At 54.4% G+C, this 24,028-nt stretch overlaps 8 protein-coding genes across 8 annotated transcripts; 5 read left to right on the forward strand and 3 right to left on the reverse strand.

The window, feature by feature from the left end:
- Positions 1–216: 216 nt before the first annotated feature.
- On the forward strand, positions 217–2,075 carry CkaCkLH20_07486 (isocitrate lyase; the record flags this gene model as incomplete). The annotated part of the gene is made up of 2 exons (XM_038890203.1): positions 217–622; positions 682–2,075. 2 exons carry the CDS (start codon positions 217–219, stop codon positions 2,073–2,075), a joined length of 1,800 nt encoding a protein of 599 aa, XP_038744681.1.
- Positions 2,076–2,389: 314 nt separating this feature from the next.
- Positions 2,390–3,795, reverse strand: CkaCkLH20_07487 (short-chain dehydrogenase reductase family protein; the record flags this gene model as incomplete). Its single annotated transcript, XM_038890204.1, has 3 exons — positions 2,390–3,043; positions 3,400–3,538; positions 3,725–3,795. 3 exons carry the CDS (start codon positions 3,793–3,795, stop codon positions 2,390–2,392), a joined length of 864 nt encoding a protein of 287 aa, XP_038744682.1.
- Positions 3,796–7,101: 3,306 nt separating this feature from the next.
- On the forward strand, positions 7,102–8,779 carry CkaCkLH20_07488 (glutamine synthetase; the record flags this gene model as incomplete). Its single annotated transcript, XM_038890205.1, has 4 exons — positions 7,102–7,528; positions 7,606–7,906; positions 7,971–8,660; positions 8,749–8,779. The coding sequence occupies 4 exons, from the start codon at positions 7,102–7,104 to the stop codon at positions 8,777–8,779; spliced, it is 1,449 nt and encodes a 482-aa protein (XP_038744683.1).
- Positions 8,780–12,324: 3,545 nt separating this feature from the next.
- Positions 12,325–13,558, forward strand: CkaCkLH20_07489 (putative phosphoethanolamine N-methyltransferase; the record flags this gene model as incomplete). The annotated part of the gene is made up of 3 exons (XM_038890206.1): positions 12,325–13,294; positions 13,347–13,470; positions 13,525–13,558. The coding sequence occupies 3 exons, from the start codon at positions 12,325–12,327 to the stop codon at positions 13,556–13,558; spliced, it is 1,128 nt and encodes a 375-aa protein (XP_038744684.1).
- Positions 13,559–14,806: 1,248 nt separating this feature from the next.
- On the reverse strand, positions 14,807–15,649 carry CkaCkLH20_07490 (pyridoxamine phosphate oxidase; the record flags this gene model as incomplete). The annotated part of the gene is made up of 3 exons (XM_038890207.1): positions 14,807–15,219; positions 15,276–15,450; positions 15,539–15,649. 3 exons carry the CDS (start codon positions 15,647–15,649, stop codon positions 14,807–14,809), a joined length of 699 nt encoding a protein of 232 aa, XP_038744685.1.
- An 840-nt stretch (positions 15,650–16,489) lies between these two features.
- On the forward strand, positions 16,490–18,776 carry CkaCkLH20_07491 (methylcrotonoyl- carboxylase subunit alpha; the record flags this gene model as incomplete). Its single annotated transcript, XM_038890208.1, has 3 exons — positions 16,490–18,516; positions 18,578–18,656; positions 18,708–18,776. The coding sequence occupies 3 exons, from the start codon at positions 16,490–16,492 to the stop codon at positions 18,774–18,776; spliced, it is 2,175 nt and encodes a 724-aa protein (XP_038744686.1).
- Positions 18,777–18,956: 180 nt separating this feature from the next.
- On the reverse strand, positions 18,957–19,581 carry CkaCkLH20_07492 (low affinity copper transporter; the record flags this gene model as incomplete). The annotated part of the gene is made up of 2 exons (XM_038890209.1): positions 18,957–19,074; positions 19,148–19,581. 2 exons carry the CDS (start codon positions 19,579–19,581, stop codon positions 18,957–18,959), a joined length of 552 nt encoding a protein of 183 aa, XP_038744687.1.
- Positions 19,582–20,371: 790 nt separating this feature from the next.
- Positions 20,372–22,318, forward strand: CkaCkLH20_07493 (ferric reductase transmembrane; the record flags this gene model as incomplete). The annotated part of the gene is made up of 4 exons (XM_038890210.1): positions 20,372–20,729; positions 20,791–20,911; positions 20,973–21,224; positions 21,283–22,318. The coding sequence occupies 4 exons, from the start codon at positions 20,372–20,374 to the stop codon at positions 22,316–22,318; spliced, it is 1,767 nt and encodes a 588-aa protein (XP_038744688.1).
- Between the last annotated feature and the right edge of the window lie 1,710 nt (positions 22,319–24,028).

Genomic DNA, 24,028 nt, shown 5'->3' on the forward strand with positions numbered 1-24,028 from the left:
CTCTTATGTAAGTCTCATGTTTCGATCTCCGAAGCGGTGCCGCTCGGAGTTGTCTTCTGCAAGGACTGCGCTTGCGGCGATACGACGCTGACTGTATGGTGGCCCAAGATATTATTACCCAGTTAGATACCCATTTCGACGCCGAGTTTCCTACCCAAGTCGTCAATAACCTCTCAAATCTTGGTTTCCACCCAAACCACATCAATCTCGACCACCATGTTGCGAAGAGCCGCAGCACGAGCAGTCTCTCGAAGGACTCCCCTCCTCAGACCGACGTCGTCGACCCCAGCCATTGCCGTGCGCTGCATGTCAACATCCCGCATGATGGCTCAGGCCCCCGCGAATCCTTTCTCTACCGCCCCTCCCAGCGATGCTTTCCAACTACTGCCCGAGTCCCAGAAAGCCGGAGCCGCCGAAGACGAGCTGTACGAGGCCCAGCTCAAGGAAGTCGAGACATGGTGGCAGTCTCCTAGATACGAGGGCATCAAGCGCCCCTACAGTGCTGCCGATGTCGTCTCCAAGCGCGGATCGCAGCAGCAGACCTACCCTAGCTCCGTCATGGCGAGGAAGCTCTTCAACCTGGTCAAGGAGCGCATAGCCGAGGGAAAGCCCATCCATACAAGTAAGAACCTCCAGGATCGGCCATGATGTCACACCGAGATGCTAATCACTCGCTGTCAGTGGGCGCCATCGACCCCGTCCAGATGACTCAACAAGCACCACACCAAGAGGTCCTCTACATCTCCGGCTGGGCTTGCTCCTCCCTCCTCACATCCACCAACGAGGTCTCCCCCGACTTCGGCGACTACCCCTACAATACCGTACCGAACCAAGTCCAGCGTCTCGCCAAGGCGCAGTCGATGCACGATCGTAAACAATGGGATAACCGCCGAAAGCTGACGCCGGAGCAACGCGCAAAGACGCCCTACACCGACTACCTGCGACCCATCGTCGCGGACGGCGACACGGGACACGGCGGTCTCTCCGCCGTTCTTAAGCTCGCCAAGCTGTTTGCGGAAAACGGTGCCGCGGCTGTACACTTCGAGGACCAGCTCCACGGCGGCAAGAAGTGCGGCCACTTGGCTGGCAAAGTTCTCGTTCCCACCGGCGAACACATCAACCGTCTCAACGCAGCCCGTTTCCAATGGGATGTTATGGGCTGTGAGAACCTTGTGCTCGCCCGGACGGACTCGGAGAGCGGGAAGCTGATCAGCAGCGCCATCGATGTGCGCGACCACGAGTTCATCCTCGGAGTAGCAGACCCGAGCCTCGAGCCCCTTGCCGAGACCATCCAGGCCATGGAGGCCAAGGGCGCGGCGGGCGCCGAGATCGATGCGTTCGAAGCCAACTGGGTGAAGGGCACCAAGCTCGTGACCTTTGACGAAGCGGCGGTCGAGCACATGAAGAAGGAGGGCGTCTCTCAGGACAAGATCGATTCGTACCTCGAGACCGTTCGCGCCCAGCGCGACCTCGGCATCACGCAGCGCCGCAAGCTCGCGAATCAGCACACCAAGACCCCCGTCTTCTTTTCCTGGGACATCCCCCGCACCCGCGAGGGCTTCTACCACTTCCGCGCCGGCATGGAGGCGGCGACGAAGCGCGCCATCGCCTTTGGTCCCTACGCCGACCTCCTGTGGGTTGAGACGGGCGACCCGAACGTCGAGGTCGCGACGAAGCTGGCCAGGGCCGTCCGCGAGGTGTTGCCGGGCAAGGGGCTGGTCTACAACCTCAGCCCGTCGTTCAACTGGATGGCGCACGGGTTCACGGACGAGACGCTGAAGAGCTTCATCTGGGACATCGCCAAGGAGGGCTTCGTGCTGCAGCTCATTTCCCTTGCCGGTCTGCACTCCAACGCGACCATCACAAACGAGCTTGCGCGGGAGTTCAAGACGGACGGCATGTTGGCGTACGTCAATTTGGTGCAGAGGCGCGAGAAGGAGGGCGGCTGCGACGTCTTGACGCACCAGAAGTGGAGCGGCGCGAGCTACATCGACGGCATTCTTGGAGCTATCCAAAGTGGCAGCTCGAGCAGCAAGAGCATGGGCGAGGGCAATACCGAGAGCCAGTTCCACTGAGCCGAGAGCAGTGACGACAAAAGAAGCATTGGGCGGCGTTGAGGATCTTTCTAGCCACATGAAATGAGTGAATCAAATCAATTGAATACTATCAACCATGTCCTATGCTCGCGACCCGCGATGCATCATCATAATGCTGACAAACCCCATGAACGGCAAATCATGTCAATTGTCTATTCACAAAACTTCATCATCATAACCATCACCGGTATGCCCCCAGCTCTTTACCAAGCGCCCCGAACTCCAGTGCCTTGCGTGTGTGTTTATATGTGTTATTCGAAAATCGGACAGACCAGCCAGCGCATCCTCTGCATTTACTCGAGGCTGGTGCGGCTGGCGTTGTTGACGGGGGCGGCCGGCGCGGAGCCCTCGGGGGTGACGTAGGCCTTGGTCATGCCGCCGTCGACGACCATGTCGTGGCCGTTGACGAAGCTCGCCTCGTCGGAAGCGAGGAAGAGAACGGCCTGGGCCTGCTCGATGGCCTCGCCGAAGCGGCCGGTGGGGAAGTGGACCTCGCGGCGCAGGCGCTTGGGGACGTCGTCGCCGAGCCAGTCCTGGAGGAGAGGAGTGTTGAGGGGCGCGGGGCACAGCGAGTTGAAGCGGTAGCCCTCGCGGGCGTGGACCATGGCGAGCTCGCGGGTGAGGGCCAGGACGGCGCCCTTGGAGGCGGTGTAGGCGAGCTGAGGGGTGGCGGCGCCGACGAGGGCGACGACGGAGGCGGTGTTGATGATGGAGCCCTTGGTCTTGCCGGCGCGGCGGAGGGCGAGCACGGCGTGCTTGCTGCCGAACCAGACACCCTTGACGTTGATGTTCTGGGTCAGGTCCCAGATCTCCTCGGGGGTGTTGACGGCGTCGTCGTCGCGGGCGTGCATGATGCCGGCGTTGTTGAACATGACATCAACGCCGCCCCAGGGGTCGACCGACTCGACGAGGGCCTTGATCTGCTCCTCCTTGGAGACATCGCAGAGCTGTTTTGGTGCGTCAAGTCAGCCCATGTTGCCGTTGATGTGTGTACTCGTACGGATGCATCTTCGCCTCTAGCTAGAAATGTCGCGATGTTTCGTGTGGAGGTGAGGGAGGGTGGCACAAGGCGTAAATGACGGATTGGCAATGATGGGATGGCGGGGCAATGGCGGGGTAATTTGTTGCGAAAATGCGAGACACCTCAGATTATTTTTTTTTTCTCTGGGCGCTGCCTGGTGGTGCAGGTGTGCAGGTGTGCAACGTGTTTGTGGTTGACTCGGCGGTTTATCGGAGGGGCGGGAATGGAATCTTCCAACGCATCTCATTCGCACTGGCGGACGTGCTTCGTTGGCGGACGTACCTTTGTGTCGACCTTTGCCGACGGAACGAGCTGGAGAACCTTGGCCTTGGCCTTGTCCAACGCGGGAGCAGAGATGTCGGCCATCATGACGCTGGCGCCCTCCTTTGCGAAAAGAATGCTCGTCTCGAGGCCAATGCCGCTGTCGGGAAGAAAAGAAACGGTCAGCTTATCTTGTCTTCGTATTTGTTTGGTGCGTGTGCGTGCGTCGTCGGCGCTTGCGCGCTGCCGTGTTGTCTATCTCTTCAACGCCCAGCCATTGGGGTCGTCTGGATGCGCCGCCCGAGATAAGGCGAAATCGAAAGCTGGGAGGGCGGTTTTGGCTTACCCGGCAGCACCGGTGACGATGGCATTCTTGCCAGCCAGTCTTCCGCGGATCTCGGCAGGAATGGAACCCATTGTGCTGGTGATTTGAAGAGGTGTTTGGTTGTGATGTTGAATCGAGAGTGTCGACTGCGGTATGTGGCGGACGGACGAGTTGGGGTCGCGGAGGCGAAAGGAGAAGGAGAAGCGTCTGGGTATAAGGTGTCTGAGGAAGGGACAAGATGAGAAGAGGAAGAAGATTTGGAAAAAGCCACGAGAACAAGAGCTGTGTTTAAACCACCTCAGACCAGGACGGGGTTGGATTAGTAGAATGGAGCCGTGTAAGGGGAGACGGAGACGAACAACGGAGAAGCGGTCGTCAGGTATGGCAAGGCAAGGTAGGTAAGGTAGCAGATGAGTCAAGAAAATCCGGGGTCCAGGCCCCTTTCTCCCGCCCCGGCTACCTTCATGGCTTACGATAGTCGGATAGATGATACCTACCGTCTACCGTCTACCCTCCTTCTTCCACGCCTTAGCTCCTGGCTTGACCGAGAGATAGACACAGAGATATACACGGAGTAGGCACTGGATACATCTTACAAGGGAAGGCGATGGCGAAGGCGCGTGCGAGAACGGACGCGGATACATGTCGAGATACCCATCAGCCTGCCTCTTCCTGATCCTGCCAAGTACCGTATATCAAAAGTAGTTTGCGATTAGCCTACCAAGGTGTTGATCTGGATGTAGATACCTGGACGGGAGTACAGTTGTCCTAGCAGGACGGTGACGACTTGGTTGATCTGTAGATCCGACAACGGCACGGCATCACCAAGGTCTGGGGTCAAGGCCATGAACTCGAGCTCAACGTCGACATCAACTTGCATGGTGTCCTATCGTGTGCATGGGTACTATACACGATTCGTCGGTGAAGCGCAAACAGCATTGTACTGGACCGCGAGAATGAAGACGAGAAGGTGTCAACGGCCGCAACTCCGATATCGCGTTATCTCTTATCAGCGGGACCCGGTTGGTCAGTTCAGTGTCCCGCCAGGACCGCGCTGGCCCTGGACCGCGCACCGCGGCATGACGGCAATCCAAGGCCAGGACTCAGGAACCAACCCCTCCGTCACTGATAGAGGGGGAGGGGGGAGGGGCAGCCGGGTCATGCTCCTGGGAGGGTGGAACACAGTGAGCGCCGATGGAGTGGGTGGTGGAGGATGAGTGAGGGCGCAGCAAAGGTAATCAATCCGCGATGTTGATGTGTTGACGAGACCTTAGTGTGAAGTTCCCCGGACTTTGTTTTGAAGTCTTATCAGTTGGAGTTGATGTCCGATTTGGAAACAAAGGACCAAAAGACAAGACCCTAGGTGCATCCGATTGTGCATCTCGGAATCGAGCTAAGGGTGCGCCAGACCAATGGCAGCAAGGGAGCAAGTCTTGGAGCAGAAGCAGAAATGCCCCGATAAAAAGGCACAGACGTCTTTCGGAATGATCAGACACGTCGCCACTGGCAGAATGCACGGCGTAGGTACTCTGTGCGATTAGCAGGAGGCGAGGCGAGGCGAGGTGAAGCGACACCCGCGACTGCAAGTGTCAGTGAGGGGAGGCGGTCTGGTCGAGCCCCTCCACACTCGCAGTCTCCTCCCTTGTAGGTCGTCATGTGAGATGCTTGGCTGCCAACGGGGAATGACAAACGTCCATGTGGTGTATTGACTCCGAACGGGCCGCAGAATCTATTACGATTCGCAAATACACGATTCGTGGATCGTGGATACGTCGTGCAAAGTGTAAAAGCGCGGTCTCGTTTCCGAATGCCGGGAGCGCGATAAAATGCCACGATGCGATGCGCAACCGCGATTGATGTCCTGGTGATGCGGTCGGCGGTGAGCTTTTGCGTAATAGAAATCAAGACGAGCATCGTGATATGCTGACTTGAGTAACGCTGTCCCTGTTGGTGGCACAGTGTCTTGGGAATCGCTTTCCTGTACAGTATCAAATCAGTCTTGGACCAGCGAAGGGAAAAAAGGGCCTTCCAGCAAGGTCACATCGCCATCTTGTTGGTCGTCGGCATCTACCCTAGAGACGGGATCTGGATGGTATCGGCTGAGTGTCGGGAATGTTCCTTCACCATCGAGATAGTGGCTCCATCGTGCGCGGCGTTTCATTTGGGATGATGAGGGGCGCAAGGCGAGCGAGCTGAATGCCCTCCCTTCCTTGGCTTGATCGTGTGAGCTGCGCTGCTATCGACTGGCGTAGATGCAATTCTGAAGCTGGTGACCCCAAAAAGATTTTCGAGGAGGAATTGCAAATTTCTCAGCCACGATAACGGCAATAGAAATGGCAGTCGCAGTCGAGCAAGTGTTCCTTCACATCTTTCTTTCCAGGTTCTTCGCTCCTTCTGCTGCTGTGTTTCGTCGCTATTGGAAACCACGACTCGACTCGACTCGACTCGACCCGACTCTGAAGGAAGGTGGGGGAGATACGTACCCACGTTCATGGTCTGTGCTTCGGTGCTGCTCCTGCCGTCGATGACGCATGTTTCCTTCTGTTTTTAGCGCGCTGCTTCCCTCTCGAGTCTCAACTTGACATCGCGGTTGCCATTTTGCGCCGGAAAGCAGCAAGCATTCCCCGCTTCAAGCCGATCTGGAGTGGAAGGCGCGGCTTCAGCTGTCCCAGTGACCACTTTCCGTTGCTGGCATTCCAAGTGTCAACACCTCAACCAAAGATGCATGACAACAACCGCCAGAAAGCTTGACGGGCTGGTCGCAGATGGCGCGCTGTCTTGAGGCCCCGGCCCGATGTCATGCTTCTCCAACGTCACTATCGCAACCTCTCATCATTGGCTGTCGCATTCTCTTATCGGCCAAGCATCCACTCCTGCTGCTGCACAGCACCCTCTTCCAGCGCACCTCGGTGCACGCACGCGGCACGGGGGACCTTGGAATCTGGCAAACAACCCCAGCTTCCAGCTTCCAGGTTCCCGCTTACAGCCTACGGACCGCGCCAGGCCTTCACTTCCAGTCCAGTCTCGTCTCCAACCATCAGGCCCCACGATCCGTCCGGTTCGGCCTCGTGTCCTATCCTGCCTCGTTGTCCAAGGAATAAGGTCGTCTTTCTCGCGCCTCTCACTGTCTGTTCATCCGCCTCTCTTCCATCTTGCCATCTTCACCTCACATCCTCCTCAAAATACTCGCCTTCACCAGTTAGTCGCGCATCACAGAGAGGCAAAGACGGGAGACCTCGCGCTACACTGTACCTTGCCTACCTCCCTCAATACCCCGCTGGATCTACAGAAACCCCAAGGCCAAGGAGCACTTCGTCCCAACCCAACGTCGTCATCCAAAGTCAATTGACAGCTCCAACCCTCCTCCTCCTCCTCCTCCTCACTGTACAGCTGCCGCCATGTCTCCTCAAGATACCGTCACAGTCGAGTCGCTCCCGGAGCTTCTCAAGAATGACAACAAGGTCAAGCTCGCCGGCATCGATGTCGACGGCATGCTCCGCGGCAAGCTTGTCTCCAAGAACAAATTCCTGTCCATCGCAAAGTCCGGCTTTGGCTTCTGCTCCGTCATCTTTGGCTGGGACATGCACGACATGACCTACATCAAGGAGCTCAAGATCAGCAACGCAGAGAACGGCTACCACGACCTCATCGCCATTCCCGACCTCTCTAGCTTCCGTCGCATTCCCTGGGAGGACAACGTGCCCTTCTTCCTCGTCGACTTCCACGACCCAGACACCGAGAAGCCCATCTGCGCGTGCCCTCGCGGCCTGCTGAAGACAGCCCTCGAGAAGCTGCAGGCCAAGGGCTACGGTGCCATGGCAGGAGGTAAGCACACACTGCCCGCGCGAAGCTCACTCACTCGGAAGCCGGAATCGAAGCTGACCGGCACTTGCGTTTTGTAGCCGAATACGAGTTCTACCAGTTCAAGACACCTGCGCGCTCCTCCGAAACCTCAAGTTCAACGGCCGGATATCTCCAGGAAAACCCTCCTCAGGCTCTGCCTTCCCTCACCGAAGGCATGTTCGGATACAGCTTGACGAGGACGGTCCACAACAAGGACTACTTCTATGACGTCTTCGAGACTTGCGCTCAGTTCAAGTGTGATATCGAGGGATGGCATACCGAGAGTGGCCCCGGTGTCTTCGAGGCAGCCCTCGAGTTTGGCGAGATTCAGCAAATGGCCGACAGAGCCAGTCTGTTCAAGTAGGTTCCCCCAGGAACAAGAATTTGCTCGTGGTTGAAGCGGGCTGACAGTGTGCTATCGCAGGTATGTCGTAAAGTCTGTCGCGACCAAGTATGGCATCACCCCGTGCTTCATGGCCAAGCCAAAGCAAGGCTTGCCTGGAAACAGTGGCCACATGCATGTCTCGATTGTCGACAAGGAAGGCAAGAACCTCTTTGCGAGGGAAACCGTCGACGAGAACCCCCCATATCCCGACGTCGCCGCGCTCTCCGATCTGGGTCGTCACTTCTTGGCTGGATTGTTGGAGGGCCTGCCAGACATCATGCCACTCCTGGCTCCCACGATCAACTCGTACAAGCGGCTGGTAGAGAACTTTTGGGCACCGGTGACAGTCTCCTGGGGATTGGAACACCGAGCTGCCTCAATCCGTCTCATCGCGCCCCCGACGTCCAAGCCTGGAGCCACTCGCTTCGAGGTGCGTGTTCCTGGAGCCGATACCAACCCTCACTTCGTCTTGGCAGCTATCCTCGCTCTCGGATGGCGAGGTGTTGAGAAGAAGCTCGAAATCCCTACTCCGCCGCTGGGTAAGGGCCAGGACGTCGGCGGCACGAGCGACAAGGGCGTCAGGCTTGCCAAGAGCTTGCGTGAGGCCAATGATCGTTTCACCCGCAAAGAGAGCATAGCAAGAGAAGTGTTTGGCGATGACTTCGTCGACCACTTTGGAGGGACGAGAGACCACGAAATTCGTCTGTGGGATGAGGCCGTAACGGACTGGTACGTATTCATCCCTGACAAACCCCCATGGGCCGTTGGCCAGGATCCTTTCGTTCTGGTGAACTCGGCTAACACAAGTTTTGCGCAGGGAGGTCAAGCGATACATCGAAACGGTATAGAAGTCCGCGGTCCAATGGAGCATGTTCTTTTTATTCCTTGCCAGGATTTTGTTTATGGATATTTCATCATATCGGATCAGTCCGGAACACACGTCAAGCCACGCGATTATGGAGCTCACAGGTCGCTTTCTTGACCGCGGTTTGACAGGTTTGAGCGGGGAGATGAGCTGGCGTCCCCCACTGGACCTTGGCTGTCCAATCCCACCTCGCTACCTAGGTTTTCACGCCAGGTGCCCTATCTAGATACCCTCATCAAATGCCGACGTATTGATACATGCAACAACGTCTGCGGCAATTTGGATCTTTTGTTTCTGCCCGAAAAAGAGGAGAGAAATTGGAGCACAGTTTTGTCATGCCGCGGGATGAGATGCTGCGGAAGTGAGCTTGATTGGTGGCATCGGATGCGCCTTTTGTGACGGGCAAGTGCCGCAGTGCAGGCCCCATTGCGACGAGCGAACCGTCAGTCCAATGGACGGCTAGACGCCGACGACGCTGTGATGAGACCCGTTCTCGCATCTCGCCGGAGTCCTCTCGTTGAGAAGGATGGTGTGATGGGACGCAACTTTGAACGTTGTTGGTTGACGAGAGCCAAATGCACGAGTGATGATTGGCTTTGGGTGCGAAGTCGGTGTAAAACTTCCCGTGACAAGTCGAGTACGTGAGTCAAGAGAGCCTCAAGTCTGTGTTGGTTCCGTCTTCACAGACGATGCAACCATGAGCTGCGCCTCGAGAACCGGACGCTCCGGCGAGAAATCGGACTAGATAAGGTCGGTTGCTCCATCCGCAAAATCCCGCCGAAGTTTGCCTCCTTTGTGGAAGAATCGGTGAGAGTCTCGGCTCGTCTTGATATCGACAGTACGCCTTAGAACCAAGGAATAGTTCGGGCATTGTGGTAAGGCGACGACCCCATCAAAAGATGTTTACACCGCAGGAAGGAGAGCAGATGGAATGCACGTTGTCGTAATGTCAAACGCGTTTTCCAAGCCACTTTCGGGAAAAAAGAAGTGAATGAAGACGACGAAACCTGGAAGGAGCTGAAACTATTGAGCCTGCGGTTCACGCTCACCGCATCATCTGGGAAACACCCCATAATTCATTTCTCATCAAATTTCATTCTCAGCATGTGCCGGGCTTCTCGAACGGCGTGGGCGTCATGTCACCCGTATTTGACAGGCAGAGGCAGCGTGGCACCCTGGGCGGCTGGGGTTCCCAAGGTAGGCAAGTCAAATCGCGTCCTCGTGGCTTTTCTTCTTCCTCGGGGGCTCGCGGCGGCGGCGGCGAGACGTGCGTGCGGTCGGGGACTCAGGGTTACACTTCTAGGATCTCATAGAAGGCCGGCGGCGCCCATAAAGCATTCAACGGCGGGCATTGTCTGCCATGTCTGCCATGCCTCGGCGTGAAGTCCTCAATCATGGTGGCCTACTACCGCTTCGGGCCGGGCTTCCTGCAGAATGGCGACAGGGAACCAGCGATCTCTCTTGTGGGACTACTCGGTGGAACAGCAGGGGATTCCTTCTCTAAGGACTCTAGCCGGCCACTAGAGTGTTCTATAGATTGGCCCTGCCGACAAGGTTGCATCCCGCTACGAGATGATGATTACTTTAGAGTCTAGGCTGTATCAATCAGGAGTGGTGACGAATTGTCGCCTTTGGTTCCTGTCGTCTCGAGGGGGTAGAGGTCCGAGGCATTGTGATCAGTTGCTCATCAAGCATGCATGGGTCAGTCTGATATTCCACTGTTGGACGACCCCGGCTTTGATGTCCGTGCCGTTCTGATTCTACTGCCCTGGCTTCGCAGTACTTGACTTTGACTTGGAGGTTAGAACAAGGTGATCTTATGGCCCTGTTAAGACCCAGGTTGAGGCACCGCGGGTGGAATGGGATGAGGGGAAATGGGATTTACCTTAATATCGGCACGAGGAGAGGGATCCCTTGTACGGATAATCATGAGAGTGCAAATACCAGAGATGGCATACGTACGCCTCCGGATAAGGCACTGAAGTAAGTGTAAGTAATTACGTGCGCGACTGTACAGAGACAAGGTGAACCGTTGAAGAGCCGGGATTTGATTTGATATTGTCTGATATTACTTGATTTTGACTCGACTGTGCTTGATCTGCGTTTGGACTCTCCTTGCCCTTTTCTCTCTCTCTCAAGCCTGGAGTTCCTTGCCTTGCCCTGACGATCGTATTCAAATGTCACTGCCTTACAACATTCAAAACCTAACAACACGAGAAACCGTGCCTCTTCATCTGGGCCTCACCTACTGCATACTCTGTGCTACTCGAAGGGCTCGAGCTCCGACTGCCACACATGCTCTGTCGTACTTTTCTTGCTGCTGCTTCCCTGCAGCTTATCCTTGCCCATGAACAGGCCCGGTTAGGTACCGTCCCTTGTGTCCCCTCCAGGTTGGGTTACAATGAGATTCTCTCCTGCAACCTTTCGCACTACGGCCAGTGCTAGCGCCAGCCATAGCCTAACTCCCCCCGTTCTTGACCCCCCCCTCCTCTGCATGCACATCTGATGGGGGGGGTGTAGTGTTCTCGAACAATTTTTTTTTCTTCTCTTCCTTCTCCATGTCCATCAATATTATCCCTCTTCCCATGGAGTGATTTTCATGTGGCCCGGCACACGCGTTCCACGTTCCATGGCATATCCATGGCGTCCATGACATCCATGGCACTTACGGGCGCCGTCCGCTCCCGCTCCCCTCTTGCCTTCGTCGACCTCGTTGGGGACAAGTGCTCCGACCGGGATTCAATCGTAATTTGACGGCGTCAGGTCCAGGCAAACAAGCAAGAAAAGAAGGACATGGAGGTCCATCCATATACAGTACATGGCCAGTCCAAGTTCAACAACAAGTCCGAGAACAGTCAATACAAGAACACATAGTCTCCGGGTCTCCGCGGCCGAGTACCGCCTTTTACTCCTTTCATCTGCATCTGGGCAACAACTCCCCGTTCTATTTCCCTCCTTCTGCCCTTCCCCCTTTCGTTTGGGTAGTGGTCTTTCCCATCCTCGTCCGGTCTGGTGTGCCTGGCGCGGTTCATGCCCCATGGCCCTGTCTCTTTGTCCATCCGTACTTCAGTAAACGACCAACATTGAAACGAAACGGGCTCCCCTTGTCATTCACCTCGGCGCCTTTTATCAACTACCATCAAACATCATCCAAGGGTAATCAATACAAAGGGATCCGCCAGCCCTCGGCCCCATTCCACCAAGACACACCCGTCTTCCCCGCGCACGACAAACGGGCTGCGCATATTATCTCGTCTTCATTCCCATCCCTTCCCTTCGGAGAAATTCCTAAGCCATTCCACGTGTATCGGTTGTATGCCAAGACCCCCACGAGTACTGTTTGGGAAGTACGAGACCCGTTGGCGCACTGCATCGACGTTGAGACACATCCAAGAACGAGAGAACAAAGAATAAAGACGTGGGTCGCACGGCATTCCATCGAGGCAACAAGAAGCTGCGGTTTGTTATGTCTTTTCTGGGTATCAGGCTGTTGATCAACTATTTGCAACACTCGTCGACGGAGCATCAATGGGCGAAGACGTGGATGCCGCTGCCGGAGACCCCGGCGTCGGCGATAGCTCCGGGCGCAGGGCCGATCGTGCCGGCGCAACAAGGGGTCGGGACGATCACAGGAACCGGAGGCGGCATTCCCGGCCGCAAAGTGCACATGTTGCGGACGATGACGAAAATGACGCCGACTCGGATGCCGGCTCGGATTACAGCTCCGTTTCCGTAGACGAACTCCCGCCTATCCGGGCCTACGGGCATACTTACTACGGATCTGGCGCCCTGCTCATGCCAAATGACGAATCCGAGCGTGCTCGTCTGGAGATCCAACATCAGCTTTTCAAACTGTGCCTGGAAGGTAATCTGACGGCGACGAAACTTCCTCGAGATCAACCACTCAGCATTCTCGACATCGGGTCTGGGACGGGGAATTGGGCCGTTGAGATGGCGCAGCAGTACCCGCAAGCAAAAATCATGGGCGTGGATATTTCTGCCGCGCTCTTGCCAACCAACGTTCCCCCCAATGTCCTATTCGAAGTCGAGGACGCAACCGACCTCTGGGACCGGGAAAAGGACAGCCTCGACTTTGTGCATATGCGCAATCTTGTCGGCGGGGGTGTTCCGGAATGGAAACCACTATTCCAACAGGTCTACGAGCACCTCAAGCCAGGCGGGACGGTCGAGTTCTCCGACGTTAGAACACGGTACTTTGACCTCGTTGACAGCAGCGGAGACGAGCCAACGACAATGACGGACGATGAAGAAAAGGGTGGCCGCATGACAGCTTGCCGGGAGTTCGAAGTGCGATTTGCACAGATGGCGGAAAAAGCGGGCGTGAACTTCGATCCTATCCCTAAGATTCCTTCCATTTTGACAGACGTGGGCTTCGAGAAGGTCGGCCGTTGGTCGGATCTCGTGCCCATACAGGCTGTCGGTCACGATGAGAAGATGGTCAGGAAAGGAGCGCAGTTCGCTCAGATGATTGAATACGGTCGGCCGCCTTGTCTCCTCTGATTTCAATTTCGTCTTCTAACTACGACTAGGACTCGAGAACTACTCGCTTGCCGTATTCGCCAAAGGAGGATGGGATGAGGATAATACCCGGGCCCTCATTCAGAGAGTTCACAAGGAGTCGCGCGACCCTGCGAACGAAGCGTACGGAAAGGTGTAAGTTGAAGCATCAAGCGTCCCGCTTTCATCGTGATAACCAACGCCTTCTAGATCTTTCGTGACGGCCAGGAAGCCGATGCCATAATGGCCCCGTGCGATCCTCTGCTTCAAGACTCCATAGACCTTTGCCTATAGATAACGGCACAACTACATATTTTCTAATACACACTTCCCGTCACCATTCATAATCTGTGGTGAGAACCTGTGCATTCGTCTCATCAACCTCAAATGCCCTTGACCGAAGCCGATAATGGCAGCGAGCTGCATCAGTGGCCTGCATGTAACTCGGTTCCATTTGCCGACAGGGCCTGGATCGGCCTTTGGGGACCCGACTACAGTGCCGTGAACTCGGGCTTTCTTCGGTGCCAGCCGATGTTGCATCCTACATCCTCCTCGAATCTCAACGGCATCTCCTTGTTTCCAGTATGCTTAAAGATCAACCAAGCTCAAAATAATACACCGAATGTCAACCCGTTGCAGAGAACCCCCGAAGAGCCTTATCCTTGAAATGTTTCATCGTCTCGCGCCGCTGCTGCAAGGTCCAGGAGAGTAGGTTAAATGCCCTGAGTCTTGTCCAAGTGCGTGTAGTTAAGTGCTCCCCCCCACCCCTGCGGCCGGCAAACGTTCGCCTCTTTGACCTTGGAGGGGTGGTTACAGTATTACAGATGAATGGTGTGGCTTTTATTTGCCGTGGCTCCTAAGAAGGTCTCACTGCCGTCGGACAATCCCCGAACACCACATGGACCCGTCTGTCGATCCCGCTAAGCGCCCGAGATGCATATCTTGACTTGCGGGAAAGGATTGCCATGTTTGGAAGGAGGGGCTAGGCCGACAAACTGCCAAAGATGCGGAGGTTGGGAGGATGGTTCACACTAAGACATGTGGTCGCTCAATCGCCTCATCATCTTCTACCACACGATTGACTTACCGAGCTGATCGCCGGGGCCGATAGCTTGCGGCCGGAACTGTCCTTGCGTTGTTTTCATAGAGTTGTTCATGCGGCTGACACTAATTACCATGTCGTGAGCCTAATTGGCGGTTACAACATGCTGTATCGACTACTCTGTACCCTCCCATCACTCACGGATCGGTTGTCTCGTCTTGAACGGGCTGAATAACCGCGAATATTACGCGTCGCTCATGGGAGCTGACCTGCTGCTGTTCTCGTCAACTCGGATGATCCATGGTTAGTAAGTTAGCACATCATGATGTTGCATAGACAAGGCACGCCAGCTTAGCCATGAGTTTGATACACATCACACGTCCATGGATGGAGTCAGCTGATTCAACACCAGCCGTATTCGTCGTCAACGCCATCCTATTGCAGAGAACTCTACCGCACGCCATTGACCTGGGCAGCCGCAGGGGCACCCTCTGTAAGGACATAATCCCTCACGGCGCCCTTCCAGTCGCTGATTCTCATCTCTTTGATCGTGACAACAATGACTCGTACTTCCTCGCCGGCAACGAAGCAACCCCTCCCTCCGTCCTCGGCCTGCACGCTCGGGTTGAACGTCTGGCCGCCCTCATCAAAGGTGTTGTTTTCGAGATGCGCCTCGCGGTAGAACTTTTCTTCGTCGGAGCCGTTGTCGACTAACCTCGCCGTTCCGTTGATTGTGGCACTGATGCTGGATACCGCAGCTGTGTTGAGGTTGAGGAGGAGCGAAGCTAGGCTGGAGCGGTGTTCGGGACCGGGACTGCCGCCGGAGGGACGTCGGCCGTGGGTTGGGGGTCGGTGGGAGGACCCTGGATGTATCAGTAAGTGAGGATTCACAAAATATTCGGTGTAGACGGATTCGTACAGTCATGGACGAGGAGAGAGACGTTGGGGTTCGATAGGAGGTTCTGCGTCTTTCTCGAGGCGGGGTTTGTGGTCATGACGATGACCGGACCAGACGAGTAGGTGGACGAGGGGAGGTAGGTGTAGTTCATGAGGGAAACATTCGGGATGTTATCGGTACACGTAGCGAGGTGAAGCTATCGCAACAAACACAACATGGTCAGTTTAGACATTCTACACAGTTGAGACTCGGCTTGGAGAGGGGCAGGGTAGCTTGGAGCTTACGAATCGCGCGTTCTCCAGGCATTGGACGACCTCTTGGGGCAGAGTCGCAGTAACCTGCTTGTTAGTATCGCCGGCCGAGGCCTCGTAGTTGAGGGGTACTTGTTGATCCATATCGTGCTACTCGTGCTGTCTTGGAGATAGAAGCTCTAAGTCTCTCAAGATGGAGGTCTGCTAGAGATTGATCGGCTGAGCTGGAAATCGGCAGACAAATCGCCTGCGCTGACTAATGCGGGGCATGCAGGTTGCAGACCCATCCCAAACGGGATGACGTAGGAGATTGGTCGCTTATCTTATCGGAAGGCTGGCCAATGCTCCCGCATTCCATCCCATCCTGGCCAGCTACACTACTGCTGTCTCTCCCAAGCCGGCATTTCAGTGACAAGATCAAGATGCAGAAACAAGAACCTGATGGTTTTCAGTCAGGTACCGGTTTTTTGGCAGCTCAAGTTTCTGATCTGGGGCAATCGCACTGGATAGATTCAACACGGGGCTCAAAGATAGTGGATATGTCGTGTAGACCTCAGGTCGCATCAAGTTAGTCAACGACGGCGTACTTCGAATGTGCGAAGAAACCCGCCAATTGAATCCATATTTGAAGCCTCGGTCACTCTATCAAAATACTACCAAACTTTGGTTAATTCGATCTCATTGTCAGGGGTTCTTCGGCGCCTGCGTGGCTGGATGAACGCGGCCCGGGCTTTCTGGGGTCTGGGGTCGCCTTCCAGCGGCTTTCAGCGCCCCGGCTATTGTCGGCACCGCATCCCCAAGTTAGACTTGTTGCGCTACCAACCGAAGCTCCTTCAACACCTCGGTCTGCCATGGTAAACTTCCATTGTTTTGCTGACCTTCAATCCTCTTAGTCCGCCAGCCTCAGATCTCCAAGTTTCTTCTTATTCAGTGCATGACGAGTGCAATTGAACTTTCGGCTCAAATATCTATCATCAATTCACCATGAGGTCCATGAAGGCGAAGCACCGGCTCGTCCGACCCCTCCCTCGACTCCTCTCCTCAGCTGCCGGGCAATCAATACCCGCCTCCAGCCAAATCACACCGATCACCTCTCTCCTGATTGCAAACCGTGGTGAGATCGCTCTGCGCATCCACAAGACGGCGGACAGACTGGGTATACGGACAACGACGCTATACACGGATCCCGATAGCTCTAGCCAGCACGCTGCCTGCTCTCCGCACTCTCTGAACCTGGGCGAAGCGAAGGCGTATCTTGATGGCGAACGCATCATCTCCATAGCCAAAAAGCACGGCATCCAGGCCTTGCACCCGGGCTATGGCTTTCTTTCCGAAAACTCCAAATTCGCCGAGCGATGCGAACAGGAAGGCATTGTCTTCGTCGGCCCTCCGGCGCAAGCCATGGCAGACATGGGTGACAAGGCGCGGAGCAAAGAGATCATGACTGCCGCTAGCGTACCTTGCGTACCGGGATACCACGGCTCTGATCAGGGCGAGGATCAGCTGCTGCGGCATGCCAAGGACATCAAGTTTCCCGTCTTGCTCAAGAGCGTCAAGGGCGGCGGTGGGAAAGGCATGCGTATCGTCTTGACCGAAGACGAGTTCGCGGCCCAGCTCCGCAGCGCCAGAGCCGAGGCCCGCGCATCTTTTGGCGAGGGCGGTGAGGTCATGCTGGTTGAGAAGTACATCGTGCGTCCGCGCCACGTCGAGGTGCAGGTCTTTGCTGACAAGCTCGGGAACTGCGTCGCCTTGGGAGAGCGTGACTGCAGTATACAAAGACGCCATCAGAAGATCCTTGAAGAGTCCCCGGCGCCGGACCTCGACGATGCGACACGCCTGGATCTGTGGGATAAGGCGAGGAAAGCAGCTCTGGCAGTAAACTACGTCGGGGCCGGCACCGTGGAGTTCATCCTCGACCGAGACACCGGGGAGTTCTACTTCATGGAGATGAATACCCGTCTACAGGTCGAGCATCCCGTTAGTGAGATGGTTACCGGCACCGACCTAGTTGAGTGGCAATTTCGTGTTGCCGCTGGCGAGAAGCTGCCCCTGACGCAAGAGGAGATTATGGAGAACATCAAGCAACATGGCGCAGCCATTGAGGCTCGTATTTACGCAGAAAACCCAGAGAAAGGATTCATGCCTGACTCGGGCAAGCTTATTCACTTGACAACCCCGAAGACGAATGAAGATATCCGTATTGATGCTGGGTTTGTCCAAGGGGACACCGTCTCGGAAGCCTACGACGGCATGATTGCTAAGCTTATTGTACGAGGCAAAGACAGAGAGACTGCGATCCGACGCATGGAACTTGCTCTCCGGGATTACGAAGTCGTTGGTCTCAGCACCAACATTGAGTTCCTCAAGCGGCTCTGCAGGTCACCTGCCTTTATCGAGGGTGATGTTGAGACGGGTTTCATCGAGAAATGGAAAGAGGAGCTCTTCAAGCCTCGGCCGATTCATAGCGAAGTCTTTGTCCAGGCTGCTCTAGGCTCTCTTTCCCCCCAGCTTGCGAATGATGGACCCCACGGAGGCAGCCTTGGTTTCGGCGAGGCAAGCACGCTGGGCGAGAGAAGATTCGCCTTCAAAGTGCTCGACTCGTACAGCGAGCAGGAAGGGGAGGTTGTTGAAGTCAGCATCACGCAGACAGCTCACCAACTGTTCACTGCGCGGGTTTCAAGGAAGGGACAAGATTCACCCGATGTTTTCGAGAATCTCGTCAGCAAAACATTGTCAAACTCGGCCACAACTAATGCTCTGGCGACATTCTTCCCTGCGGAACGCTTGACCTCTACCGTTGTCCAAAATGCCCAGAGCGAGCAGGACACCAAGATCATTGTGTTCCAGCATGGTGTGAAGACGGAACTCTCCCTCATGCCGCCCACTTGGTTTGAGAAAGCTCTTGGTTTGAAGGAGGCTACTGCTTCCGTAGTAGCACCCATGCCTTGTAAGATTCTGAAGAACGAAGTCGAAGAGGGCCAGACAGTGGCCAAGGGAGCTCCGTTGGTAGTGTGAGTGTTTCGCGGGATCATATAGCTCGGTTGAGTTTGATGGCTAACCTCATGATTCCAGGATCGAGTCGATGAAGATGGAAACAGTCATTCGGTCACCACAGAACGGTGTCATCAAGCGCTTGGCGCATAAGGAGGGAGTAAGTCATGCTCTTTTGTTGAAGTTGAATTCCGATACTAACTGGGCCTAGGATATTTGCAAGGCTGGAACGGTTCTTGTATTGTTTGAGGAGGACGCTGCCAAGGAAGAGACATCATGAGCGGGATTGGGTGCGCTTCAAGGATGATGAACATCGACTCGAATCATGTTGAATAGTTGAATAGCGGTAGTCATCACGAGATTTGAAAGTTTAATATGTTTTTCATTCCTTCGTGATTCAACAATGGTCCTTCATAACAGTGCAGGCGCCTTGCCTTATGCCATACTTCCCATCTCTCCCTTAGCAGTGTATGGTTGCGCTGCTACTGGCCAGACCGCCGATCAAGAAGGTACCGAGCCAAATGCCACCTAAGACGGAAAGAAAATAGCCGACATTCATTGTCATGATGGCAAGCATTCTGGTGACATCCGATGTCAGTATTTTGTTAAAGATGTCGCGACTTGCCACGATTTTACTTTCAAGGTACTCACAGAAGATATCCAACGCCTCCAATGATGACCTCGTAAGTGGCTCTCGCGGCGGAAGCACCTGCTCTCCAACCTCTCCATCGACCAACCAGATCTCTTCGTACTACGGCAGCCCCCATTCCTGGGTCAACATCACCGTGTTGCTTGTCGGACTCGTATACGGGGTAGTTCCTCCAGAACCGCTCTTCCAAAATCGGCTTCAGGGCTAAGAGTAACCGGAGGATGCAGGCGAGAGCAATGAGGAATATGCAGGTCCCCGCGTATTCTCCTTCGCTTGTCGGTGTCCACTTAGTAGAGTACAGTGGGGTCTTGAATGCTTCGAAGAAAGTCATGGTCATATCCTCCATGGACATGGACATGCCGGACATGCTGTCGGACGTACTCGTCGACGTTGCCATCGCCATGGCGGTCGTGGTTGGCATGTTCATGTCCATCATCGTGTCGGTATGTATGTTTCCACTCAGCAATGGTAACAAGGAGTATCTTGAAGCTAAGTAATAGAAGTCTCGGAGAGTTATGTGGTGAAAGTCACGAGTTGCTCAAATCGTCGTTGTCGATGAATGGGGAGGTAGACAACTTCGCTTGTCGGTCGTATGCATTTCATGGCGACAAAGTCAAGCTTTTTGTTTGATGCGGTCTACAAATACGCAGTTGCGGCTCATTGAGAGCTTGTTTCCGGAAGATGGGGCCGCGGCTCAATATGAGCAAGTTTTCCAACGCTAGGAGGGATGGCACGGCACTTAACTTCCGTGATGGAGTCGAAACGGGAGAGTGGGGGAACCAAAACATGGACAGTAAGTCCGCTCTTCACGTGGTTCATCGCTGACCGTGGAAAGTCGGCCAATAACAGACTGCAGTCTTTATCGAATTGGACCACATCGTTGGGAACCCGGTTGGCTGGTGCCGTGGGATGCATCGTAATGAGCTCAAACTCGCTCACCACCCTGGACTCTGGGCAAATGTAACATACAATTTTCAGGACGATGGATCAAAAAACGCCCTCAATAGCGCGTCTTGTGTCTAATACACGGCTTTCGATACTACATCAAAACATGCTCCGTGTTTAATAATTGTCAACATATCATTGGAATGAAGACCTGGTTACTGGAGAACATTGGACTGTGATTCTTGAACCTTTCTCGCCCATTAAATCATTTCGACTTGCTGTCCGATCCGTGGCCATCCCGAATAGAGACACGAAGGCTTGCATCACACAACTCGGTCAACATGTCGTTACCATGGCTAGATCAACCCGTTATGTTGCACTCAAGCCGTGACGCAGGCATGTGTTCTATGACACCGGAGCAATGCGCCTTCAAAACTTCCTACTGGGTTTTCTGGTACGAAGCAGATCACCGCTACGCGCTTCCAACGACGGCATTCTTCCTCGCTGCCATTCTCTTGGTCAGCATCATTCACTTTGCATCAGTCTACGCACCCCGAAGTCTCCGGAGAAGCCCCGTCTGGCTGCGATTCACTTCGTTTGGTCGATTTCTTTCTTACAAGGGTTGGCGGATTGGATCTTGGAATACTCAGTCGCTGGCGACCTACCTACTTGGTGCCGCAGGGGCTGTGTTTTTCTTGGGTAAATCAAATCTTAATCGAGGCAGCAAACGATTATTCTGACTGACTTGCTCGTCATGTAGCCATGACATTCGGCCCTCGCCCCTATTATTGGCCCAACACAAAACAAATCAGTTTTGGCAACTCCCCGCCAATTGCAACCCGAGCCGGCTATATGGCTCTGGCTTGCATGCCCTTTCTCTTGTAATCGCCCCAGCCCAGCCTTCCTATCTTGTCAAGTAAACCGATGCTGATGAAATAATAGTGTTCTAGGTGCAAAAGCGAATCCGATCTCGACCCTGACCGGCATATCGCACGAGAAGCTCAACGTCTGGCACAACTGGGTTGCTTGGGCAATGTTTGTTCTTGCTCTCGTACACACCTTTCCCTTCATAGTCTTCCACAACTGGAAGGGGGATCTACTAAAATCATTCAATGATGGAGGAATCTGGGTTACTGGCGTCATTGCGCTCTTAGCACAAGCATGGTTGACGTTTATGTCAATACGCTGGATACGGTATGTGCTTGACCTCGCGACGCGAACAAGGGCTAATATTTCTATTTTATTATTATAGTGATCGTTATTATGAATTCTTCAAAGCGACACATCTATTTGCAGCTGCTGTCTTTTTCATTTTCTTCTTCTTGCACTGCGACTTCCGCCTGACCTCGTGGGACTATTTCATCGCCACCGCTGTGTTGTATTCACTCTGCTGGTTTTATTCGCAGTTCAGAACCTTCATGGAACATGGAGTGAACCGCGCGTCACTATCGATGGTAACGCCAAACTCGTTGATGGTGGTCATCAAGACCAACACTAGGTGGACCCCGGGCCAACATGTTTACCTTCGATTCTTGACGTGTGGCCTCCACGCTCTGACAGCACACCCCTTCACCATCGCTTCTGTTCCTCGCCAGGGACGACGCAGCGAAATGGTCTTCTATCTGGAGCCGCGCGGAGGAGTGACCGGCCGTTTGGCAAAGATGGCCGAAAAGTCACCTGGCATATCGGTTCCAGTTCTCCTCGACGGACCGTACGGAGGAGTGACTGGTCGATGGTTCGCGGGTTTTGACCGAACTCTTGTCGCAGCTGGCGGCTCAGGCGCAGGATTCTCGTTGGCGATGGTCGAGCACTTCCTGGAGACGCGGCCCGCCGGCTCTCAACTGGACGTCGTCGTGGCCTCCCATGACCCTGGCTTCCGAGAATGGTACCTTCAAGCCTTGGACAACATTACCGAGCGCAGGCAGGCGAGCGAAGACCTGAAGACTGCAAAGATAGTCGTAAAGATCCACGAGACTGGATCCCAGGATGCAGGCTCTACGACCACATCCGAGCCTAGGACACCAAACGACAAAGAGATCGTGGATCGTTCAACCGCAGTCTCAACCCCCACGGGATTAATCAACGCGCAGACTGTCTCCGGACGACCAGACCTCCCATTCATAGCTCAAAGTGTCACCGATAAAAACGGAACACTTGGAATTGTCGTATGCGGGCCCTCGTCCATGGTCTTTGACTTGAAAAGATCTGCGGCTTCGGCCCAAAGAGACATCATGCAAGGAAAGTCCAAGGCTGATGAGGTCTGGTTTTACAACGAAAGCTTTTCGTAAGTAGCCTTGCTGGCTTAATTCTTTTGTATATAAACTAACGTACTGGCGCAGTTTTTAAGCAGGGTGGTGTCTGTCTGCCTTCATGCATAGAGTGTAGTTTCATTAATGCAATATTCAATTGGCCACGGAACGTGCTTATGATGTTGTTTCATACAATATGGTCGTGATTGGGCAAAAGCGTGACAGAACTGTAAATTTGGTGGTATCATGGAGTGCTACTAGAAGAGTCTCGCCGCCGAAAGTTCCCTGTTTCCTGGTCGTCCACATTCGTAAAATCTCTGAAAAGGGAAATGTCCTCAAATCTTTGGGCCAAGTTTTCCACCTTGGCCGCCTCGGGATCAGTCATTGCTAAATCAAGATCGATCATGAAGGTCGCCCTGACATCATCCGCAGTATGACTTCCATCCGCGTCATGAACCTGCTTCATCAAGTTCCGTGCCTCGTCACTAGATATGTTACCTCCGCGCAATGTCATGGTCAAGAGACCTTTGGAAATGACCTCGGCAACGCGGTAAGACTTGCGCAAGCCTTCGTAGCCATAGATGCATGCCAGAAAATAGAATCGCCAGTCAGAATCTTGCGTTTCGTGAAGGACGGCATTTGCTACGTAGATCAGCGCTGTCTGCCATAGCAGAGTATACGCGGATGACTCGTAGTTGCATCTATATCTGAGTACCAATTCTTTCAACTGGTTCACAGAGGCCTGGAAAGCTGCTTCTGGGTAGCTTCGGCGGGCAGAAAACGTTTTAAGACGTTGGCGTTCGTGTCCAGACCGTTGCAGAAAGGGTCTGAATATGTCGAGAATGGCCGCATGGAACCATATGCTATGGAACATCTTAGCTGGAGACCAAGCTTCTTGGGGAGGATGGCCACAACGTACTGGAAGACGACAACGTGATGAGGAGACTTGTCTCTTAGGACTTGATCGGATGGTAGGTTTTCTATCCAAGCAAGCAGCTCACGATACTTGAACTCTGCAAAGTCCAACGAAACGTGGTCCGGAAGCGGTGTGTCTCTGTCCTTGTGGTAATGCAGAGATACACCATGTAGGATACGCCAAAACCTGCAGAGGGTCGGAAAGGTTTGGCCCATGTATGATGGCGACGATTGCTCTGGGGTTTCGGAACCGAGACTGCTAGATTCGTGGTCCGACTGTTGAGGATTCGGGTTATCGGGTATCGGAAACGTAGGTGGATGGCTAGGATACTCGAGTCCTGGCTGTTGGTAGAAGAGGGTTATGAGACTGCCAAGTTAGCTCAAGTTCAGGCAGTATAGGTTAGGATGCACGTACACTCCCCAGTTGAAGATCCCCCAAGCGGTATATGAACTTGCCCTCCGCATATCTGGAGACATGTCGTTGATTTTCGGCATTGCTTGTGATGGTTCAACCCCCAGTAAGCACATGCGTGTGGCCATGCGCATTGCAGTGGAGAGATACTTAAGCACGTAATGGTCTTTGCCATGCCCCAAATAAGCGAGACTTAACAGCTGGGAGCTGGCCACATTGAGGAGTGTGTCATTGCAGTTTTCTTGGAACCATAACCGTTCCGCCTCTTCGCAGAACAAGTCTGCTAGCTCGCTCGCTTCGTCGTCAATAGCGGTATACATTTGCTACGATCCCAGCACGCTTTGATCAGCATACCCTTGTCGACATTGTTCCGGACTTGAAGGTCTGTTGACTTACGCATCCCCAGTACAACAGTGAGTTAA

This window comes from Colletotrichum karsti (genome assembly GCF_011947395.1).
Source record: "Colletotrichum karsti strain CkLH20 chromosome Unknown Scaffold23, whole genome shotgun sequence".
Lineage (NCBI taxonomy): Eukaryota > Fungi > Ascomycota > Sordariomycetes > Glomerellales > Glomerellaceae > Colletotrichum > Colletotrichum karsti.